The sequence below is a fragment of the Pelodiscus sinensis genome, chromosome 21, assembly GCF_052426305.1.
Source record: "Pelodiscus sinensis isolate ZL-2025 chromosome 21, ASM5242630v1, whole genome shotgun sequence".
In the NCBI taxonomy this organism is placed as follows: domain Eukaryota; kingdom Metazoa; phylum Chordata; order Testudines; family Trionychidae; genus Pelodiscus; species Pelodiscus sinensis.
This window is the reverse complement of record NC_143072.1, coordinates 3,493,699-3,516,934: the sequence shown is the minus strand read 5'-3', so window position 1 is coordinate 3,516,934 and position 23,236 is coordinate 3,493,699. Positions and strand designations below refer to the sequence as shown.

Genomic DNA, 23,236 nt, shown 5'->3' with positions numbered 1-23,236 from the left:
ACACTAAAACACCAACAAAACTAAAAGCAAATATCCAGGTCACGGCAAACGTGTCCTTGAATAGAATGACACTGCATGTTGTGATACACTTCAGTAATCCATGATTAGATCCGGCGGTCTCTCCTTTTGTAGCTCAGTCCATGCCCTGGGATGCTTGTTAAACCCCAGGGCTACGTCTAGACCGGCATGATTTTCCGCAAATGCTTAACAGAAAAGTTTTCCGTTAAAAGCATTTGCGGAAAAGAGCATCTGGATTGGCACGGATGCTTTTCCGCAAAACCACTTTTTGCGGAAAAGCATCTGTGCCAATCTAGATGCACTTTTGTGCAAGAAAGCCCAGATGGCCATTTTCACGATCGGGGCTTTTTTGCGCCAAACAAATCTGAGCTGTCTACACTGGCCCTTTTGCCCGAACGGGAGCAGCATAGTATTTCCGCAAGAAGCACTGATTTCTTACATGAGATCAGTAGTGTTCTTGTGGAAATTCAAGCGGCCAGTGAAGACAGCGGGCAAAGTTTTTCCGCACAAGCAGCTGCTTTTGCGGAAAAACTTGCCAGAATAGACACAGCCCAGTAGCATGACTGATGAGCCTGGATAAGATATTTGACACCCAATTTGTTTGGGTATTCAGGTTTGCCACTTGTGATCCAGCCCAACAGTGGGATATTTAAATTAGTTTTGATAACTAATTACACATCCATAGCATTTAAGATTGATAACTATAATTATGGAACATGGCCTAACACTGAAGTTAATTCTTCAGAACTGGAAATAATTTTATTAAGTTGAAGACCTCAAATTTCCTGCCTGGTGCCTGACAGGTTTCAGCCTGCCTCAAACTTCAGAGCAGAGGAATAACAAACCTCGATACTCAAAAACCAGATACCAAGTTTCTCTATGAGACTACATGCTCTTACCAAGGTGCACCAATGGACTCTTCCATCTCAAATATGCATTAGAAGAATGGACTAGCACTGATCCATTAGGGAAGAGGGTCAGTACAGTCTCAGAAAAATAAGTTGCTTTCAACTAAATGTGATGAGTACACTGTACTTAGCTAAAAAGTCCCAGGGAAGTGCACAACAATACACCAATGTTTTTTCAGACGTTCAATTCCAGAATTCCCACAAACAAGCAGTACAGTAAATCCTAGTTTTCACATGTACTAAGAACTGCAATTCCTATTGTGAGTCTCAGTTATGCTACTAGGATTCTCAAAACCGTGTGTGTTTCATGCTTCCCACTTTCTGAAGATATGGATTTGAAATGCTCCTGAATTTTTAATCAGTCCCTAAGAGAAACTATGGCAGTCATGTTTGAACAATACCCCCATAAAAACAGGCATGTACATTTTTCATTTTAACAGACAAGTTACAAAATAGACTTCTTTACGAGGAAGTCATCACACTGAAGACTGATAAGCTTATGAGCTATTCTTGCCCAACCACTTATTTCACTGCAGAGAGAAAAATCTCTCCCACTGGAGTTCTGACAAGTATGAGAAGATCCTTGTGGCTTATCAGATAAGAAATTCTAGAAGTCCATAGATCTGGCCACTTTAAGGCTGTTAACTTGTTTAATTTTAGTAAAATGCTCTACAAGAGAAACAGAACTAAATTAAACCAAGAGCCATCCAACTTTTAGAACTGCAGCTCTCATTTCTGCATCCACCTAGCAGCCTTTACTTCCTTCGCCAACAGGAGAATTCAGCCTAAGTCAGAGAAAAAACTAGGATTGTTCTATTCAAATTCAAACGTAAACAAATATTGTTACTGTATTTACAATCAGTTTTATGCCATTTAAAATGCTCACAATGCTTTATTAAATGAGACTACCTCAACATGTTCCTTTGCTATTGTCAGATACACCCATTCTGCATGCACATCTAATGTGACAGTTTCCCTAATACATGGACAGACCACAACTTTAGAATTAATGCAATGTTGCAGAGGGCTAAAAACCAGTGGATTCAAATAAAGATGAGCATTAAATATTATGTAATGTTTTCTTTTATTTAAAAGATCATCACAAAATACCATATTCATAAATTTACTTTCTGTTATGAAGCAGAATGTGTTAAGTGTTTGGAATTCCTTTTTTACATTTAAAAGTCAACTTTATTGAGAAGTGAGATTATATGGGAGTTTTTTGTTCTTAAAATCTTTTCCACATTGAAGATGCAAATAGGTCGTTGGCTATTATTGGTTTGGAATACAACCACACAAATGCATGTCTTTGTCTTAAATTAAGTATTAGTGTTAGACAAATGGTTCTTATCTCAGAAGCAGATTAAGTGACAGGCAGAAGGAAGGAAAGAAGGATAGTTCTGTAAATGGCTGAGAGACTGATGTTACAAAGTAACAGTATGAAAAAAATCCAGTACAACCCATGCTTCCTCGGCTCTTGGCCTCTTGCAGGTACTCTGGTAAGCTGATTGTGTCATACCTGAAAATGCTCAGCAGTGGTGTTTGGGACCCAAGAGTTCTTTTCATGCACTGGGTAAGTCTCCACTTAATATTACTTAGAATGTTACTGCTCAAAGTTTCTATAACACTGCCGCTATTCAATATGTCCTTCCCCACTCTCTCCCATCAAAATCTTTCAGGTTCAAAGAGGTACACTATTACTATCTGTTTAAAGATACCATTTACCTGAATCTATACATTACAAAGCAGAATTTATTGAATGAAATGATGTCAAAGAAATTAAATCTGTTCATTTTAGAGATTAACCTCTCAACTCTGCACCAATGGGCAAAGACTTGTAGGGGCTGAAGGTAAAGAGTGGCAAATTATACACTCCTTAAACAAAACAAAAATAAAAAAGTCAACTTTATTTGTAGAAACGTCATTTAAAAATTTACCAACCATGTAAAACTCAAGAGAAATAATAAGCAGAAAGAGCCAGTCAGTAGTAATGTGCTAGAACAGACACAGCTTTATAGCACCAATCTGCAAGTTCAAGTGTGTAGCATTATATCATTGGGGAATTAAGTAGACAGCACATTGCAAAACCTAAAGGCAGATGCCTCTTTCCATCTAGTATGCCTACCGAAAGAAAAGCATTACTTGTTCGTGTAGACTGAGCCACAATGGATTGGTGAAATCAATTACTAGGTACCGCCAGACTCATGAATTACCTCTTGCACTATTGCACAGGTACTTCATTAGAGATCTTTTTTCTCTTTTATTTCTATCTGTTTAGAAGTGCTATTTCCCCTTCGCATGGGACAGGAGGACAATCTAATTCATTTTCTTAGACATAGGGAGCTCTGCTGTTGAATATGGTAATCTTATTATTCACTGTTGCATATCATACTTAATTCTACATTGTCAGGGCTGTACAGCTTACTGATGCTGTTCAACTTGCCAGGACTCTTCAGTTTAGCCTCTTTAGAGCCACAGCAATACAGAACAAAACATGCAGGGTCAGAAAAGGAACACTGAGGACATCAAAAGAAAATGATATAGAGCAATAATGAAGTCTAACCTGTGCTTCTAAAGTAAAACAAACCCAGAAGAGAGAAAGTGAAGCAGCACCTTTGTCCAGAGAGGATGCCACAATGGTGGAAGCTGCCACTGATTTACCTGCTGGAAACAGTGTGCTGCTTGGAAGGAAAAGCAGAAGAGGGAAAACTTAGCACAAAGCAGGCACTAGATACAGCGAAGCCAAGAACGTACTAAAAACCACTTGTTAACAGCTGACATGCATTCACAAGCTCTGTGTTTTCGGTTTCAAAGAGGACAAGCATCAGATGGCAGGAATGGTAACTGCAGGGTAGACGTTCCAGCAGAGCTAGTCACTCTGTGCTGTCTTGCTTATACTCCTGCCCGCCCTCAGCCCCTCCACTCCCACTCCCTCAGCCCCAAGCTCATTCTTGCTCTTTTCCTGTTTCCTCTCGGGGCTTGGCTCCACCAAAGATAGCAGAGTTAGGATTGGCTACTTGATTGAGGGGAGTAGCAACTGTTCGAGGTTTGAGCTGAAGTCGGGGCCGCTGTGCTCTTTCCTCTGGAAAAAGAATATTGAAAGATGTGAGACACCAAATGCAGAGAAACCATTCTGAAATGTTCAGCTATTTTACATGCATCACTTCTGCAGAGCAAAGGCTAAGGTTTTGTTTTACTGGAGATACTTAGTAAAAAATATACACGTTGTCCACCTTCTGTTGGTTCTCTGAAGTCCATGGAAACGCCACGAATGGGAGGGCCATCTCTAAAGCGGCCAGTCCCACCACCCGCCATTGGGGGTGCGCCTGTTCGACGATCTCCAGGACGAGTTCCTCTACCCCGACCTCCCAAGAAGTCATCATCTTTGAAGCCTGAAAGAAGAAGAGGTTGAGTTTTGAGAGCCTATTTCTCATTTTTGTTATACCTTCAAATTTATCAAGGATGAACCGATTGCTGTGTAACTATTACTGCTGTTAGTACAAATACTGCAATGTGATTTTATGAAAGACAATTTAGCTGTCATTAAGAATCAAAGATCACTCTGCAGATAGCCAAAACTAATTTTAGAAAAAACCCAAAACTTCCACTTGTGTGGGCAGAATGATCATGCGGCTGTCCTGAGCCAAGAGGCCATTTAATTCATGTAGATACGTATAATCTGGAACAAGGACTGGAAAAAAAAAAAATCACACCACTGCATAGAGCAGGGGACTCCAACCTTTTGAAGCATGAGATCACTTTTTGAATTTAAATGCAATCCAAGATCTACCTCAAATATAAATACCCTTGCCCTACCTCCTTCCCACCCCTTCTCCAAGGCCCCGCCCCAGCTCTCTCCATCCTCCCTCTCTTGCCCATCCTCCCTCACTTTCATCAGGCTGGGGCAGAGCGTTGGGGTGCAGGCTCTGGTCTTGGATTAACGGATCTGGATTGTGGGAGGGTCTCTGAGCTGAGCTTGGGGCAGGCAGTTGGGATGTAGGAGGGGGTTCTAGGTGCAGGCTCTGGGACGGCGTTTGGATGCAGGGCTTGGGGTGTAGGAGGGGGCTCATGACTGGGGTAGGAGTTTGGGATGTGGGCTCCAGCTGGGCTCTGCTAGCGGCTCCTGGTTGGTGGTGCAGTGGGGCTAAGGCAGGCTCACCTCTGCCCTGGGCTTGGACCACTCCCTAAAGCAGCCAGCAAACTCCATCCCAAGTCCTGTTGTGTCCCCTCTCTGCTTTGTGGAGAAAGGATACAGAGTGGGAGGGGGCACCTTGACATCAGCATCCCATCCCTCCTTTCCCTCCTCTGCCCTGCACAGAAAGCAGGAGGCTCGCTAGGGGGAGGGTCAGCTCCAAGGCAAAGGGCAGAAGATGAGCAGCAGTGGGGGAAGGGGTAGCTGAACTGCCAGCACTTGATAGCCTCTTGGCCAAACCAGTCAGGATCACCTGTCAGACGCTCCAAGATCAACAGGTAGATCCCAATGTACTGGTTGGTGACCCCGGTGTAGACCTAACACAAGCCTCCCATTTAGAAGTACTTTGACCTTAGCCACAGAAGTGGAGACAGCTTTTGCATGGAATTATGTACAAATTGTGTACGAGAAACGAAGGAATGAGGGAGCAGAGAAGCATGTATTTAATACTATGAAAGAGAAGCCAAACAGTAATCTATTGATAGTGTGACTAACTACATGTCTCTGATGACAAAGTTCAAGAATCTAAAAGTAGCATCTTCCTTGTGTAATACAGAAATGGGGGTGGGGGAATCTCATTGAAGATTTAACGTACCACCCAGTGACTTTTATATGAAAAGGGAAAACTGCAGTAGTACCGGGGGAAGGAACTGGGGGCAGGAGATGAGAAAATTTGCCACAATACCAATAGGGCATTCCTTTTCTCAGATTCACCAGGAATTAGAGCATTTATCTCAGACTAAGTGTACCGTGAAGCATATCAACAGATCACCCACATGTTGCCTGGAATTAAAAGCTGTCTTGCTCCTATTTTTAAATCTCTTGTATTAGAATGATAGATTATGCCCCTTCATCAATGCAGAAGCAACAGATGAAGCTTAGTTGTAGACCAATGTAGTGCCCCAAGATACAGGCTCTGTAACAACTAACAGTGACAGTTTTTAATGACTCAAATATTTGGGTGCAGAGAAGAGTATCATTTAAACTGTAGTAAATGAATTGCTGCATTATGAAATGTTTAGATCTCAGACTTGCTGTGCTTTTCTTTCAGGTCAGCTTTTGCAAGTAGTGCAAGTCTTTATAAGTAAACTGTATTTCATTAATAGGCTAACTTCCAATTGGTTGATTGTGCTATCAGTGAATGGTCATCCATCCAACATCTAACTCTTGCTACAGTACACTGTATAAGCAATGGCATTACAAGCTTCTCCTACTTCCCCTTGATATCATGCTTCAACGTGAGTGCTAACAGGGAGTTTTGAGAGGGAGTTCTCCAGGTGAAGGAGAAGCAGATACAGGACTCTTGAGGGAAGTGTGTTTTGTTGTTGGGGCTTTCTTACTGTGTGCTGAGCTTGTGTTTGTTTGGTGTGTGGTGGTGTTGGGTTTTTTGTTTTTTCTTTTCCCTGTTTGAGTGAGGCTTTAGAGAGGGAGACCTCCAGGTAGAGGAGAAGCAGATACAGGAGTCTTGGGGGAAGTGGGTGTTGTGTTTGGGGCTTTCTTGCTGTGTGCTGAGCTTGTGTTTGTGAGTGAGGGTTGGTGTGTGTTCTTTTTTGTTTATTTATTTATTTATTTTCCCCTGTGTTTGAGAGTGAGGCTTTTTTTCCCCCCACCTCCCCTCTGCCCTCCCCCTCCCCTTGATGGAGTTTGTGCTGTGATTGACAGGTGGAAACTGTTGGCTTCTAATTAAAGTTTGAATTCTAGAAGCCTCTGCTGATTGGCTGAGCCTTGGTAGGGGGAGGGGCTTTATAAGGCAGTGGGCAAGTGACCAAGGAGTTTCCGAACAGATGAGTGCTAACAGGGAGTTTTGAGAGGGAGTCTGGAAGGGGAGAGGGAAGGGCGGGAGGTTCTCTTGCCTTTCTTTTTAAATCCCTTTTCCAGGACAGCAGCGATGGTTGGTGATGGGTCTGTTGTTACCTGCACAGCGTGTGCCATGTTTGTCTTCCTCCCGGAAGAAAGAACGGATTTCATCTGCACCAAGTGCAAGCTGGTCGACATTTTGGAAGAAAAAATTAGAGGACTGGAAGCCCAAGTGTCGACCCTACGCTTGATCAGAGAGGATGAAGACTTCCTCGATAGAAGGCAGCATTTAATTCTTCAAGCACGGCAGGCAGAAGAGCCAGAGAGGGCAGTACGTGACCAAGAAGAGAACTGGCAGCATGTAACTTCTAGAAGGGGAAAAAGGCCAGCACGGGAATCCCCCGATGTTACAGAGGTAAGCAATCGCTCTCAAGCTCTCTCCACAGGCTCTGCAGTGCTGAAAGCTCTGGAAGGGACCTCACAAGGAAGAAACCAGAAGGGAACACCATCTACTGGAAGGCATGGGATGCATAGTCCTATGGATGGGGGTTCCACGACCACCCCCCCCAAAAGGAAATGACGGGTGGTGGTGGTCAGGGACTCCCTCCTAAGAGGGACTGAGCCATCCCTCTGCCGTCCGGACCTGGAATCTTGAGAGGTGTGCTGCTTACCGGGAGCTCGCATTCAGGATGTGACTGAGAGGCTTACCAAGCTGATCAAACCTTCAGATCGCTATCCCTTCCTGCTTCTCCACATGGGAACTAATGATACGGCCAAGAATGATCTTGAGCGTGTTACTGCGGATTATGTAGCGCTAGGAAGAAGGATCCAAGAATTTGGAGCGCAAGTGGTATTCTCCTCCATCCTCCCTATTGAAGGGAAAGGACTGGGCAGGGATAGTCGAATTGAGTACGTAAATGCGTGGTTGCGCAGATGGTGTTGCAGAGAGGGCTTTGGTTTCTTCGACCACAGGACTCTGTTCCGGGCGCAAGGATTGTTAGGAAGAGATGGGATCTACCTAACGAAGAGAGGAAGAAGCATCTTCGCGGGCAGGCTTGCAAACCTAGCGAGGAGGGCTTTAAACTAGGTTCGTCAGGGGACGGGGACCAAAACCCTGAGGAGAGTGGGAAAGTCGGATACTGGGAAGAAATGCAGAGAGGAAGGGGCAAGAAAGGAGGACCCATGTTTCGAATGGAGAAGATAGGACGATCAACTGGTTACTTGAAGTGTTTGTACACTAATGCGAGAAGCCTGGGCAACAAACAGAAAGAACTGGAGGCCCTGGCCCAGACCAAGAAATATGATTTAATTGGGATAACAGAGACTTGGCGGGATGACTCGCATGACTGGAGCGCTGTCATGGAAGGGTATAGACTGTTCAGGAACAACAGGCAGGGGAGAAAAGGAGGAGGAGTTGCACTATATGTAAGAGAGCACTACGATTGCTCTGAACTCCAGTATAAAGAGGGAGAAAAACCTGTTGAGAGTCTATGGGTTAAGTTTAAAGGAGCAAACAACAGCATTGATGTTGTGGTTGGTGTTTGCTATAGGCCACCGAATCAGGTGGATGAGGCTTTCTTCAGACAACTGAGCGAAGCTTCCAGATCGCAGGCCCTGGTTCTCGTGGGGGACTTTAATCACCCTGACATCTGCTGGGAAACCTATACAGCAGTACACAGGCAATCCAGGAAGTTTTTGGAGAATGTTGGGGATAACTTCTTGACACAGGTGCTGAAGGATCCGACCAGGGGCCGTGCGCAGCTTGACCTTCTGCTCACAAACAGGGAGGAACTAATAGGGGAAGTGGAGGTGGGTGACAACCTGGGAAGCAGCGATCATGAGATGGTAGATTTCAGGATCCTGACCAAAGGAAGAAAAGAGTAGTAAAATACACACCTTGGACTTCAAAAAAGCAGATTTTGACTCCCTTCGAGATCTGATGGGCAGAATCCCCTGGGATGTTAACATGAAGGGGAAAGGAGTCCAGGACAGCTGGCAGTATTTTAAAGAAGCCTTATTGAAGGCACAGAAAGAAACCATCCCGACGCGTAGCAAGAGAGGCCAACATGGTAGGAGACCGGACTGGCTTACATGGGAAATCCTTGGTGAACTTAAGCACAAAAAGGAAGCTTACAAAGAGTGGAAACTTGGACAAATGACCAGGGAGGAGTTTAAATGTCTAGCTCGAGAATGCCAAGGGGTTATCAGGAAGGCGAAAGCGCAAATGGAATTGCGACTGGCTAAGGATGTGAAGGATAACAAGAAAGGTTTCTACAGGCATGTTAACAAGAAGGTGATCAGAGAGGGTGTGCGGCCTCTAATGGATGAAGGAGGTAACCTAGTGACAGATGATGTGGGGAAAGCTGAAGTACTCAATGCTTTCTTTGCCTCTGTATTCACGGACAAGGTCGGCTCCTGGACTTCTGCGCCAAGTGACGCAAGATGGGATGAAGATGGACAGCCCGTGGTGGGTAAAGAACAGGTTAGGAACTATTTAGAAAAGCTAAACGTACATAAATCCATGGGTCCGGACTTAGAGCATCCGAGGGTACTGAGGGAGTTGGCAAATGTCATTGTGGAGCCTTTGGCTATTATCTTTGAAAAGTCATGGAGATCGGGAGAAATCCCGGATGACTGGAAAAAGGCAAATGTAGTGCCCATCTTCAAAAAAGGGAAGAAGGATGATCCAGGGAACTATAGGCCAGTCAGTCTTACCTCGGTTCCTGGAAAAATCATGGAAGGGATCCTTAAGGAATCCATATTGAGGCACTTGGATGAGAGGAAAGTGATTAGGAATAGTCAGCATGGATTCACAAAGGGCAAGTCGTGCCTGACCAATCTGATTAGCTTCTATGATGAGGTAACTGGCTCGGTGGACATGGGGAAGTCAGTGGATGTTATATACCTTGACTTTAGCAAGGCTTTTGATACGGTCTCCCACAATATTCTTGCCAGCAAGTTAAGGGATTGTGGATTGGATAAATGGACGGTAAGATGGATAGAAAGATGGCTAGAAGGCCGGGCCCAGCGGGTAGTGATCAATGGCTCGATGTCAGGATGGCGGTCGGTTTCTAGCGGAGTGCCCCAAGGTTCGGTTCTAGGACTGGTTTTGTTCAATATCTTTATTAATGATATGGATGAGGGGATGGATTGCACCCTCAGCAAGTTTGTGGATGACACTAAGCTGGGGGGAGAGGTAGATACGCTTAAGGGCAGAGATAGGGTACAGAATGACTTAGACAAATTGGAGGATTGGGCCACAAGAAATCTGATGAGGTTCAACAAGGACAAGCGTAGAGTCCTGCACTTGGGACGGAAGAATCCCAAGCATAGTTACAAGCTGGGGACCAACCGGTTAAGTAGTAGTTCTGCAGAAAAGGACCTGGGGGTTACAGTGGATGAGAAGCTAGATATGAGTCAACAGTGTGCCCTTGTAGCCAAGAAGGCTAATGGCATATTAGGTTGCATTAAGAGGAGCATTGCCAGCAGATCCAGAGATGTCATCATTCCCCTTTATTCGGCTTTGGTGAGGCTGCATCTGGAGCATTGTGTCCAGTTCTGGGCCCCCCACTACAAAAAGGATGTGGACGCATTGGAGAGGGTCCAGCGGAGGGCAACCAAAATGATTAGGGGGCTGGAGCATATGACTTATGAGAGGCTGAGGGACTTGGGTCTGTTTAGTCTGCAGAAGCGAAGAGTGAGGGGGGGATTTGATAGCAGCCTTCAACTTCCTGAAGGGAGGTTCCAAAGAGGATAGAGAGGGTCTGTTCTCAATAGTGACAGATGGCAGAACAAGGAGCAATGGTCTCAAGTTGTGGTGGGAGAGGTCCAGGTTGGATATTAGGAAAAACTATTTCACTAGGAGGGTGGTGAAGCACTGGAATGGGTTACCTAGGGAAGTAGTGGAGTCTCCATCCCTAGAGGTGTTTAAGTCTCAGCTTGACAAAGCCCTGGCCGGGTTGATTTAGTTGGAATTGGTCCTGTCTAGAGCAGGGGGCTGGACTTGACCTTCTGAGGTCTCTTCCAGTTCTATGATCCTATGATTCTATGAACGTTACCCTCAGGAACTAGTACTATGAGTTAGTTATTAGTGTGCATGTCCATTCAATTCCAAGCAGTGACTTGCAACTGTCCATTTTTCAATGCAACTTTGCCCCACCAGAAAAATATAAATCGTGATACCAGAACCGAAGTCATCTCTAGGTTCCCATCCACCACCTCTTGACTCCCGAGGACCTCCTCCCATTCCTAAAAAGAAAAAAAAATGTCACAACTGTCAGCTCTAAAGTAATGCAAGACAATGATTACTGGGAAATATATACTGCCAAATTAATCTGGTGCAAAACCCTTGTTCATCTGAATAATGTCACAATGCTGCCTCTACTCCCACCAAATACACACAAGAACAGTTTCTGAAGTGCGAGTTTTCAAACTGAACTAAGGAAGAGCTGATGACATAGCCTCTAAAGCAGGCATGTCAAACTTGAAGCCTACGGAGGGCCGCACAAATGATGGTTTGATCAAAAAAGAAAAAATTTGTCAAGCAAGCAAGCAAGCAAGCAAGCAAGCAAGCAAGCAAGCAAGCAAGCAAGCGCGCGCACACACACACACACACACACACACACACACACACACACACACACACACACACACACACACACACACACACACACACACACACACACACACACACACAAAAATGCATTTTAGGTGCCAGGCAGAAGGCACCCATACAGGATGCCTGGCAACCCTAGGGCCACCAAAAACAATAGACTTCGTTGGAAAGTTATAGTTATTTATTATAGATTACGGTTTAGGTATATTTTATAATATTACAATAATTTGGTGTGTAAAATTGTTATTTGCTCATATTAAATAATTTTAAAATTAATTTTACATAATTTTTAATTTAAACATAAATTTAAGGTACTTTTAAATTTTGTATAGGATATACAACTTGTTTTGTTGAAATAAAAACAAGTATAGACGATGGTTAATCAAATAGAACAGGCTTCTGTGAAAATTTCAGATACTTTGTAAGTTTGAGATTTTGCATAAAGATATAATTCATGCAATTGCAAAAAATTGACAGTGATATAAAATTAATATACATTTTGTGATTTTATTTGGGAATAAATAAAAAAATCAAAATATTAACAAAATAACCCCTTCTCCCTCAGAGCCAGGCACTCCCACACCCCCATTATAACCCAATCCCCCTCCGCTCCCCCAGAGCCAGTCCCCACAACCTAATGTCTCCTCTCTCCTGCAGAGCCAGGCACCCCCAACCTACTGCCTTGCCCAGAGCCAGGCACTCCCAAGCCTCTCCCCCGCCCCCAACTTAATACTTGGGTCCCAGAATTAACATTGCTGCCTGAGGCGCTAGGGTGGCGTAAGCACAGTGGCCAGCTGTGAGCCTGCTGGAGCGCCCAGCACAGAGCACCCAGCTGGCTGGGAGCGCATGCGCAGAGCAGCCCGGCCGGCTGTGAGCATCCAGCTGGCCGTGAGCGCGTGTGCAGAGCAGCCCAGCCGGCCGTGAGCAAGCACTCGGCCACGTGCTTCAAACAGCTAGTGGGCCTCACTTCAATCTTTTATAAAAATGTAGTGGGAGCTGCAAAAAATTTCGATTGGGCCGCATGCGGCCCACCAAACGCCAGTTTGACATGCCTGCTCTAAAGCAAAATCACCATGTAGAAAGGTTGAAGAGACACTCCCTTAGAAATCCAACTAAGAGACTTTGGTGAAAAGGAAGTAAGAACTCAAATTTATCACAGCATATTTGAGGAATGTCATATTAAGACTATTGTTTTTCATTAATTTAGCTTGCTCACCTTTTGTCCTATGAGAAAGCACAGAAGACAAGACAGCTGCACCAATGATTATGGTTTTGACTTCATTTCCTGGGCCTTGAGTGACAATGCATACAGCTCTTGCTGAAGTATGGAGTGTATTTACTCCTCTATGCAACTAACAAGCAACAATTACAGGGCTAAATGGAAATGAGTCATTTCTACTTTATATGTAATCTGAATGGAAAATTTATCCATATGCCTGCTCTTCAGATGTCAGGTAGTTTTCACCTTACATGGTCATTATACAGCTATAACCAAATGCTAACACATTTATAAAAATGTCATCTAAGAGAAAATTACCTCTGTCATCAGGCCCAGCACCTTTTCTGAAGCCAAATCCACCTTTGTCTTGTTTTCTGCCCTCTGCTATGTCCACTCGGAGTGCTCGGTCATTCAAAAGCTATTGAAAAGAAGAGGGGAAAATGCTTGAAGTATTTGCCAAACAGGATTGCAAAGAATTCTAACATTCTGCTGATCTTTACATTTAAGAACATAAATCGAGTTATACTTACTGCGCCATCGTATGTCAAGGCTTCCTTAAGTGATTCCACCTCATCAAATTCTACATAACAAAATCCTATAAGAAAAATTAGAAATCAATAAAAGAGCTTCAAGTAATTCTGCTGTATGTAACAGACAGCATGCCCATGTCAGAGACTACTTTCTTTTAATTTTGTAGATTATTATAGATTAAGTTTACTCTCTCAGATTTTACAATTAAGGAGAAAGATTCCAACCAGATCAATGAGTTAATTAATTGTTCCAAAGTTTTCCAAGACTGACTACAGCATCTGTTGGACTGAAATAGTGATATTTTAAATGCCAAAATAACACTTATCTAATTCATTTTAACACGCTTTAACACTACCATTCTGCTTGCTGCTCTTGTTTTTGAAATCCTCTGCTTCCTAGAGTTACAACATCTTCCTGCTCCAAACATTAGATTATACAGACTACTGATGCTGGCAGATGCTGAGAGAAATAGATGCCAATATCTTACAGGGGTGCCAGATTATTTTCTTTTAAACTGGCTGCCTTCAAGAAACGCAATCCCCTTCTGCAGTTTATCCTTTTCTTGTAGTAATGAGTTGATACTAGAGATGTAAAAATTAAAAAACTCACTGTGTAACACAGTTAAATACTCTGCAGGCTGCTGCCGGCCCCACAGTTAACCAGTTAAAATCTTACATCCCTTGCTGAAATCATGCAAGTTTTCCTAGAAGCTAGAAACTGAGTTGATAATAAGGACTGAGGATCAGTAGAATTTGTCTCAGTGTCAGGTTACTTAAAAATTGCAGAAGTCTCAGTTCTGTTCTCAGAAGACTAAATTGCAGAAATGATTAAAAATTTGCAAGGTGAATCCATGAGAATAATCTGAAGTCCCTTATGCTGGGCAGCAGAAATATTTAGTCTTCTAGGCATATATTACAGTTTTCTGCAAATGAAGTCCATGTCTTTCTCAGTTACCCATTTGAGAGAGGTCAATGCTGTTTGTGTTCATCTGATTCATGTTCACATGTCAGATGCTAATGGATCCACAGAAAGTCATCAGCATACATGAAGAAATTCATTCAAATTTGTCAGATTTTAAAAATAGGATTTAGAACCCTCAAAGATCAAGTATCTGAGCAAACCTAATGAGTGGCTATGTAGGAAAAAAAATCATACAAGTGGCCCACCTTTAAATTTGTCTGTTTCTTTATCTCTGACTAGTCGCACACTCTTTACACTGAGATCCTTAAAGATTGCATCTATGTCTCCTTGAACAGTGTTGAAGGGTAGATTTCCCACATATGCAGTGAAAGGGGGCTCTGTTGGCAGCTCTTTCTGTCTACGAGAACCAGGGCCAGGACCACCACGAGACCTAACGAGAAACTCAGAATTACAACTCTGATAGTTGGACAACTTCCAGGGTACTCAAGTAGTAACAGTCACAGTCTAAATGTTGATTGAATTGTAGTATTTAGTCACGGAGATGAACCCAGCTCTTAGCATCTTTAAGTTCTTCAGTCTTTATGGTCTTGGCTTTGTTTTAAAAACAGTTTAAGGTTATTTTTCAAACATCAGAACAATATGCTCCTGTGATATCACAAGCACCTGCTGCTGTCAAAAGAAAATTAAATACTCAAATGAATACTTAATACTCAAGAAAAGTCAAGCAATGGTTAAAAACTGAGGGGACACACTGCATCTTTGATTATAGCAAATTGTCTCTGTACTGTCTCATACAAAATTTTGAATATAGACTGCAGTTAAAACTTAACTCAGAATGTGATTTTCAAAGAAATGTCACTCCCTTAGGCATTCCATCAACAGATGTGAGTACACGGCTCCCTTATGCCCCTTTAAAAATCCCAACCTTCCCAACCAACAGACTAATTCAATTACTAACCTATCTTTTCTAAATAATTGAAATATAGACTATTAACTCCAGTATGTTACTGGATTAAACTGTACCAGTGTAAAGTCTCCCTTTGCACTGGTGCAGCTCATTTACATGGGACTGCACTGTGTGCAGTTACTCTAGTCTACTTTTTCTTAACAGACAGGAATGGAAAAACATCCATTAAAACTACCTGCAAGGCAACAATTTTAATATCAGGTTATTAGAAAACAAATTTTCCTACAAAGCTGTTGAGAACTTGGCCCTACTGAACTTTTTGTTAAGTCAACTGCCAGAGGCTAGGATAAAAAGCCATATTAATGTGAACTAGGGATGTTAGAAATTGTTTCTTTTACTAATTGTGTAACCGCAACAATTCTTAGCGGTTTTAGTTACTAAAATGCTCCCCCCACCCCAGGGGCAAGGCTGGCAGTCCGTGCGCTCCCAGCTCCAGGACCCACTCCCAGGGAACTCCCTGCTATCCCCTGCTGCTGCCTCTATCAGAAGCAGCAGGCGGGAGCTGGTTTTTAAACTGGCTCTCTGCACAGACAGGCTTCCACCTGCCATCTTGCGCTGCTGTCTCTATTGGAAGCAGCAGCGTGGGGTGGCAGGTAATTCCTTTGCGTGCTCTTCATTTAAAGCTTGAACTGATAGGCTAAAACTGAGCCAACCTGCCAGTCCGAGTTTTAAATGTAGAGCACAAAGTGGAGAGGTGGTGGCGGCGGTGCTGTGGTTAATTGGGACTGTTAACTGACAAGCAATTGCTAATTAATTAAATGGTTTACCAAATAGCTAACAACCCTAATGTGAATAGGTAACTGGTTACTTGGTACTTGGGAGTAGCCTCTGCCAGTTAACCAATTAAATGGTATTTTACATCCCTAATTACAAGTGTACTCTGCAATCTGTCAAATAACTCACTGAGATCTTAAACAGGGCTCATTTCAGGCTGCAGCATAGTGGCCTAAAAGTGAAATATCAAAATTTGTGATCTCTGCCTAGAAAATAACAAGTAGAATTGTTATAGTATTTAATTAAGACAATAGTTATTGCAGGGGAAAGCTACAGATGAAGGAAGACTCAATAGCACAGAGATTACTCAAAACTTCTCTGTACCAAAGAAAGCAGTGTTAGAGACTACAAAATGATCCATCTCACTGTAGGACGAAATGAAAGCCAAACCACCCTGGCCATTCCCATATTTGCAGCGAACAGAATTCGTTTGGGAAAGAGAGGAAAGGAAAAGGGAACAAAGAATGCTAGAGTTTCAAACGGTGTTCTCAATTTACTGAGATTCAGGATTTCCAAAGTAATTTGATATTACTGTAATCTATTTCAATATTGTTTATATACCATTCCTGGAACAGGAACACACTACAATTTAAATGAAAATACGAACCAGTAGCGTTCCAGCAGCGTTCTTTCTACCTTTGCATCAAGTTACCCAATACTTTTAAATGGGCTTTTTGATTAATCTTGTTGACTACACTCACTCTCCCGTTTTGCTGCCTCTGTATCAGAGGCAGAGAGGAAGGGGGAGAGGGGAGAGGAGCGAGAATCGGTGCCTGTGAGAAGCTGGCTTTAAGCAGGCTGCCCATGAGTATTGGATCCACTGATAGAGAAGCAGCAGTACAAAGGGTGAGGGGGATAGGCTGGAGCTCATATGCACCGGATGCTGGCTTTCAAGCAGTCTTCCCCTGCGTGCCTGCTCCACAGACCTGCCTGTCTCCCCTTGTTGCCTCCTACAGAGGCAGCGAGGTGAAGTGGGGGCAGACAGGAGCCAGTGCCTGGGGGAGCTGGCTTAAAAGCTGGATTCCCCCCCAGTCAGTTCGCAGGGGATCCAAGTGCCCCGTGGATAGAGGTTGCTGCCTGAGAGCAGGATTTTAAACTGGCTTCCCTGGCAGAGCAGTTACCGCCTGCAACCCCGATTCAGAGGCAGCAGGGTGGGATGGCAGGAGTGGGGCTGGAGCATACTGGCTGCTGGCCCTGTCCCCAGGACTATCAAAGAGTGGTGTAATGGCTAAGATTTCATGTCATTACACAGCTATTCAATTACATGATATTTAACATCCCTAGCGTCCTTTGCCCAGATGTCTGCTGCTACATCTGTAGTCTGCTTGTCAAACTGGCACTGGCTTCCAGTTGCCAAGTTAGCTTCAGGTTCCCCCTTGATTTCATCTCTATAAATAAAAATGTTTGCACACTGCTGCCCACTCTATTTGAAGCTGGTTGTAATAGAGCTATGCTTATATTGGTTCAACAACTGGAAGTTTGATTTGCCACCTCATTGACCGATTTCACCCTATACAAGTGAACTATGCAAATGAACTAAGGTAGGCTACAAAAGACAGGAGTACTTTACCTCCAACACTTACAACTGGCAAGACCATTAAAACATGGTATCTTTTGCAGGAATTTGTAATAACCTGCTTCCACTAGACTGGAGAGCAGGGATCGGCAAACTTTTCAAACCAAAGAGCCAAACTGCATCAAAATTCAGAACAATCAATCAGCAAAGAGCCATATAAGAATGCCCATTTGCATGAAACGTATTATTGATAAGTGACAGGATGATTAATAATAGCATAAATGAAACATTGTACTCCTAGACTATTTAATGGGACTTCTGCTGCTGTTGGGGTTGCAGTTTGTGGATGCAGGGGGGGTGCAGGAGTCAGGGTTAAGATGCATGAGGGGTTCAGGGCAGGAGGGTGGGGTGCGTGGGAGGTTCAGGAGACAGAGCAGGGAGCGGGAAGTAGAATATGTGGGAGGCCCTGGAGCTGGATACCTTATCTGGGCCAGGGCTGGGCTGCTGCACCAGGGCAACAGTGGCTGGATGAGGGGCCCAGCCAGTCGTATTGTGGCTTTTCCTCCTACCTGTGCCACAGTAATAGGGGGGGCCACCACCAGCCCTTCCTGCAGCCAGATGGGGGCTGGACCACAGGGCCTGCTGGCCCCAGGATTGGGGGAGGGGACAAGATGCTGTGGCCAAATGGGGTTGGCCAGGCTGCCATGGCTAGAGCCCAATCCGGGGCACTGTGGCTGGGCTATTGCAGCAATCGTGGAGCCACTGGGGCTGGGCCGTGGGGGTCTGCCCCAGGAGTACGGCAGCTGGGGAGAGACCACAGCAGTCAGATGGGGGCTGGAGCCGGGCCACTATGGCCAGATAGGCTGGTGACAGCAGATGCCTCTGTTTCACGATCCTGGCTGGGAGCACGCAAGCATCCCCTACAACTTGCCTTTAGCAGGCCCTTTAAACAAGCAGAGTGTTCCAGCCAGCTCTTGCCACAGTGCAGTCAGTTCTTATCAGGGTGCACTGCCTTACTTTCACCTCTGGTTAAATGTGAAATAGACACACATACAAAAAAGAGAGACCCCATCTTGACAAGTAATTATGCATTTTTTAAATTAAAATGAAAAATTAATTCAAAATTTTAAGAGTTGCATATGTTTTGGGAATGACAGAACAGCCATACTTGGTTCCGTCCTAAGCCATATTTGACTCAAGGAGCCATAGGTTGTGACCCCTGAAGTAGAGACTACCATCATGCCATGATTGGACACTACAGTTTATTTAACTGTACTGCAGTAGTATCTAGACTTCTCAGTCATGGACAAAAATCCCATTGCTCTAAGCTCTGAACAAAGTAAAAAGTTCCTGCCTCAAAACATACAATCTAAGCATAAGATAAGAGACACTACAGGGCGCCCCTGTATACATCGATTCCGCACTAAAGTCACTGACTCTTTGAAGAACTGATGCATTATAAGTCCTCCCATTCCCTGCTCTTACATCACACAAAAAACCCCAAATCCCAATTTGTGCAAATGGAAGTCAGCAGGACAAAAATTCTCTACTTTATATCTTTTCACTGTACACCCACATTTTTTGGAATACCCCATGGATGTGTAGTGGGGATACCCTGTAGATAGATGCAACTGAAAAGGGACAGAACACAGGAAACAGTAAAAAAAAATACTAGTCACCATTAGGGATGTTAGCTTCTAACATTTAACCAATAAGCCTGGGATTATCAATTAATCCTAATGACTACACACATTCCCCATGCCTGCCTCTGTGTGTGGGAGGAGGGTGGGGGAGAGGAAAAGAAGAGAAGAGAAGAAGCTGGTGTCTGTGAGGAGCCAGTTTTTAAGCCAGCTCCCCATGAACACTAGATCTTGCAGAGCTGCCCCCTTTAGACTCCCCCCCACCCCAACTGCTGCTTCTGATGGAGAGGCAGCAGCACGGAGAATAAGGTGGGCAGGCAGGAAGCCAGTATGCACAGGCTTTTGAGCCACCTACCTGTGCATATCAGCTCCCATGGAGCTGCCTGCTCCCTCACACTGGTGCCTCTCTATCAGTCAGCAGCACAAGTGGAGGGTGGGGGCTCACCATAGAGGCTGCTCCATGGGATGCCAGCTCCCCTCCCAGACAGAGGCAGCAGCATGGGGGTGGCAGAGGGCTCCCCATGAGTGGGGCTGGGAGTGCACTGGCTGCCGGCCTTCCCCCAATGACTACTGAATAATCGTGTAACTGTTAAGATTTGGTGCCATTACATGATTATTCAGTTAAACAATATCTAACATCCTTAGTCACCATGACAGGGAGTGGTCTCAGAATGCCAGCTGTCTACCTGTACTGATGAAAGTAAAATGTCAGAAGGATTTGCATTATGAAATAATTTTACCATCTAATACTCTGGGCTTGCTGAACCGCGGCGAGCCCCGCTCGCCAGCCGCGCTGTCTGGTGACCTGCGCATGCACAGATCGCCCAAACCTGGCTCTTCTGGGTTACAATCTACTTGCCACGGGCGAGTAGATTGTATTATTTGTCGAGCCCTGCTAATACTTTATTCTCAAGAATCAGGTTTTAGATCTCTGTTTTGTCTTAGGTGAACATTTCTCTCCTAAATTAGTGGTTCTCAAAACTATATGATCACCCCCCGTTCTTTGTGTCTAATATTTTATGCCCTCACCATGTTATACAAGTATATGTACACACTAGGGATGTTAGCAAGTTGTGAACTGGAGTATCGACTATGCACTTTCCCCTCCCTTTGCTGCCTCTATGAGAGGCACCAAGGGGGCAGGAAACAGAAGCCTGTGCTGGTGGGAGCCAGCTTCAAAACCCCCTCCCCGCCCCGCTGTTAGTATCAGAGGCAGCAGGGGTGGGATGGGGGAGGCTGCTGCAAAGCAGCCTCTGCCCATGGTGGGATGAGGCTTGCCATGGGCAGAAGCTGCTCTGGCAGCAGCCCCTGACTGTGGGGATCCTAGCAGGTAGCTATCTCCCACCTCACCCCCCCACAGGGGCTGCGGCCGGAGAAGCCTTTGTTCAAGGCTGGCTGCCGCAAACAGGGGCTGATGGACTCAGTACAAGCCGGGACCGAGCAGTCCCAGCTCCTGCTGGTCTGGGATGCTGAGGCTCTTCATTTTAAACAGTTTTAAAAGCATTTTAAACACATTTTAAAGGCTCTGCAGAGCGGTCCTTATTGACTAATTGTATAGTCAATACAAATTGTATCGACTACACGATTTGTCAGATAATCGTAATTTAACATCCCTAACAAACAGGCCTTAAGTTTGAATTGCAAAGAATAATATGTAACTTCAGTTCCATCAAACTTTCATTTCTATTAATTCAATATGTAAGGGAGACTGGAGTAAGGAGGACGGTAACCTGTTATATTCATGTAGTCAAAGCCTTATGAGTCAGCAGTGACTAAACAGTCATTTTCATTGGGAAACTAGTAAACGCTCTCAATCAGACACAATTAAAGAGATCATGTTTTTCAAGTAGCACAACTATTAAACAAAACTACTAAATTGAGAGTTCAGTGTTTCAGGCAAAAGACTGTGGCTCTATTAAATAAAAGTTAATGTATTATCTCACCCAAAGTTGTATTTACTGATCTGCTAGCTATGTTTTTAACATTTCAGTTTAATGCAAAAATATGTCTAAGCTTTTCTTTGCTTAAAAGGTACTGAGTAAGAATGTTCCTTCCTTTGTTAAACCTAATGTAGATTTTCATTTTTTAGGACAGAAACTTGCCCTACCTCTGGAGAAACAGGATTGCATAGCCCTATGTTAATAGTAACATTGTACGTGAATTACTCTTGTGTGTATTATGTGTATCCCTCAAACACTGTGGCTATTCGATTGATATACCAATTCTATTTCAGAAATTTAAAGACCATTTGAAACTTCTGAGAAAGATGAACATTGAAGCTGTTACAACTTCATTTTTATTTCATGAGATTTCTATAGAACCTTCAGATGGTTACCAAGGTTGGCATATTACCTGGTAATAGCAACGTTTGATACAACAAATTCTGAATTTAATTCTAAATCATTGTTAAATAAACTTTAAACCTAACATGGGCTAAGAGGTATAAGCTAATACTGTAAACATTCTTCAAGCGATTTTTGCTTGAGAAACACAACACCACTTGATCATTCAGGCACAAAATGTAATTTAATTTAAAAAACTTAGATATTCACTCATTTCTAAATAATAAATGCAATGTTTTGTTTTGGCTTTCTATTACTACCCTATGCATGGCTTACTATCCAATGCACTAGCGCACAGGAACCAGAAACTGAAACTAATCCATTTGAACTGTGCCAAATGACAGACGGGCAAAAAGGAACACAGGTAACTAGTGAAAAGGAATTCTGACATTTCGAAGTGTTTTATTAGAGGGTATTACATTTTATCAATCAAGTTTTATTTTAAAAAATAAGATAAAAATGCCCCTTACACATAGCTGTGGCCCAACCTAAACACGATACATTTTAATTAATCCTTATGAGCCGAACAGACTGCACAACAGCGGAATAGTAGCTGCTTCCTCCCTGCAGCATTGCAGAAGTCGACTGATGTTAGTCTAAAGGCAATAAAGTCACTTCGTTTCAGACACACTTAAAGAACCCCGTTATCCTTCCGCAGGGTTTGGAGGCGCTGGAGAGACACAGCACAAGGCACTCCCGGGGCGTCAGGCTCCTTCCTGCGGCCGCCTCCTCTTTTAGTGAAGCCACGCGCCTCTCAAGGGCCTGCAGACTCAGCGATCAGATTCCCATCCCTGAAGCCCCCTCTCACCTCAGCAGGCCGCGCACCACAGGGGCGGGCTCCCCCCCCCCCGTGTCCCTTGGAGGGGCTGCAAAGCCGCAGGCGTCACAATGCTCCACCCCGCGGCGTGTCCCCTTAGCTGCAGAGGCATCACAAGACCCTGCTCCCAGCCCCGTTTGCCCCCAGCCCGGCCCACTGCAGCCCCGCCGTCGCACGCGCCCCTCGCCCCGCCTTCCTCGCGCCAGCCCGGCCCGCCAGCGGGCTCTGCCCCCCCCCCAGTCACAGGCCCTCCCCCCCCAGCCTACCGGACCCTGCGACGTCTGCCCCCCAGCCGGGCCCCCCCTGCGTCTCCTTCCCCCCCCGGGAGGCCCCGGCGACCCCCCGCCGGCCGGGGCCCCGCCTCCGCGTGAGCCCCGGCCGCCCGCGCTCACCGGCCGCCGCCGAAGCTGCTGTAGGCCCGGTCGTCATAAGCATCAAAATCCGCCATCGCCGCCTCAGCCTCCTCCCCGTGCGAGCGTGACAGGGCCGCGCCCGCAGGACCCCGCGCCGCTTATATAGGGGGCCCGGCCCGGGGCTGCCCGCGCCGCTGCCTGCGCCAAACTCCCCGCCCTGCCGCGGCTGCCCGCCGGGCTGCCTGTCTAAAAAGTCCCTCACCCGCCCAGCGCTGTTCCCGCGTCTGGGGCAGCACCATAGGGGCCAACGCAGCCTCCTCCCCCCCACCTGGGGTAGCCCCCCCAGCCTGTGTAGCCCCCCCCCATCCTGTGTCAGCACCATAGGAGCCAATGCAGCCTCCCCCCCATCTGGGGTAGCCCCCCCAGCCTGTGTAGTCCCCCCCCCAGCCTGTGTCAGCACCATAGGGGCCAATGCAGCCTCCTCCCCATCTGGGGTAGCCCCAAAGGAGCCTGTGTAGTCCCCCCCCAGCCTGTGTCAGCAGCATAGGGGCCAATGCAGCCTCCTCCCCATCTGGGGTAGCCCCAAAGGGGTCAATGTAGCCTCCCCAGCCTGTGTCAGCACCACA

General features: G+C 45.1%; 1 protein-coding gene across 1 annotated transcript; it reads right to left on the bottom strand.

The window, feature by feature from the left end:
• Positions 1-1,991: 1,991 nt before the first annotated feature.
• EIF4H (eukaryotic translation initiation factor 4H) lies at positions 1,992-22,804 on the bottom strand. The gene is made up of 7 exons (XM_075904312.2): positions 22,650-22,804; positions 14,447-14,631; positions 13,280-13,344; positions 13,068-13,167; positions 11,098-11,163; positions 4,160-4,318; positions 1,992-4,008 (listed from the first exon to the last, which is right to left on the bottom strand). The coding sequence occupies exons 1-7, from the start codon at positions 22,703-22,705 to the stop codon at positions 3,872-3,874; spliced, it is 768 nt and encodes a 255-aa protein (XP_075760427.1). The 5' UTR covers positions 22,706-22,804; the 3' UTR covers positions 1,992-3,871.
• Between the last annotated feature and the right edge of the window lie 432 nt (positions 22,805-23,236).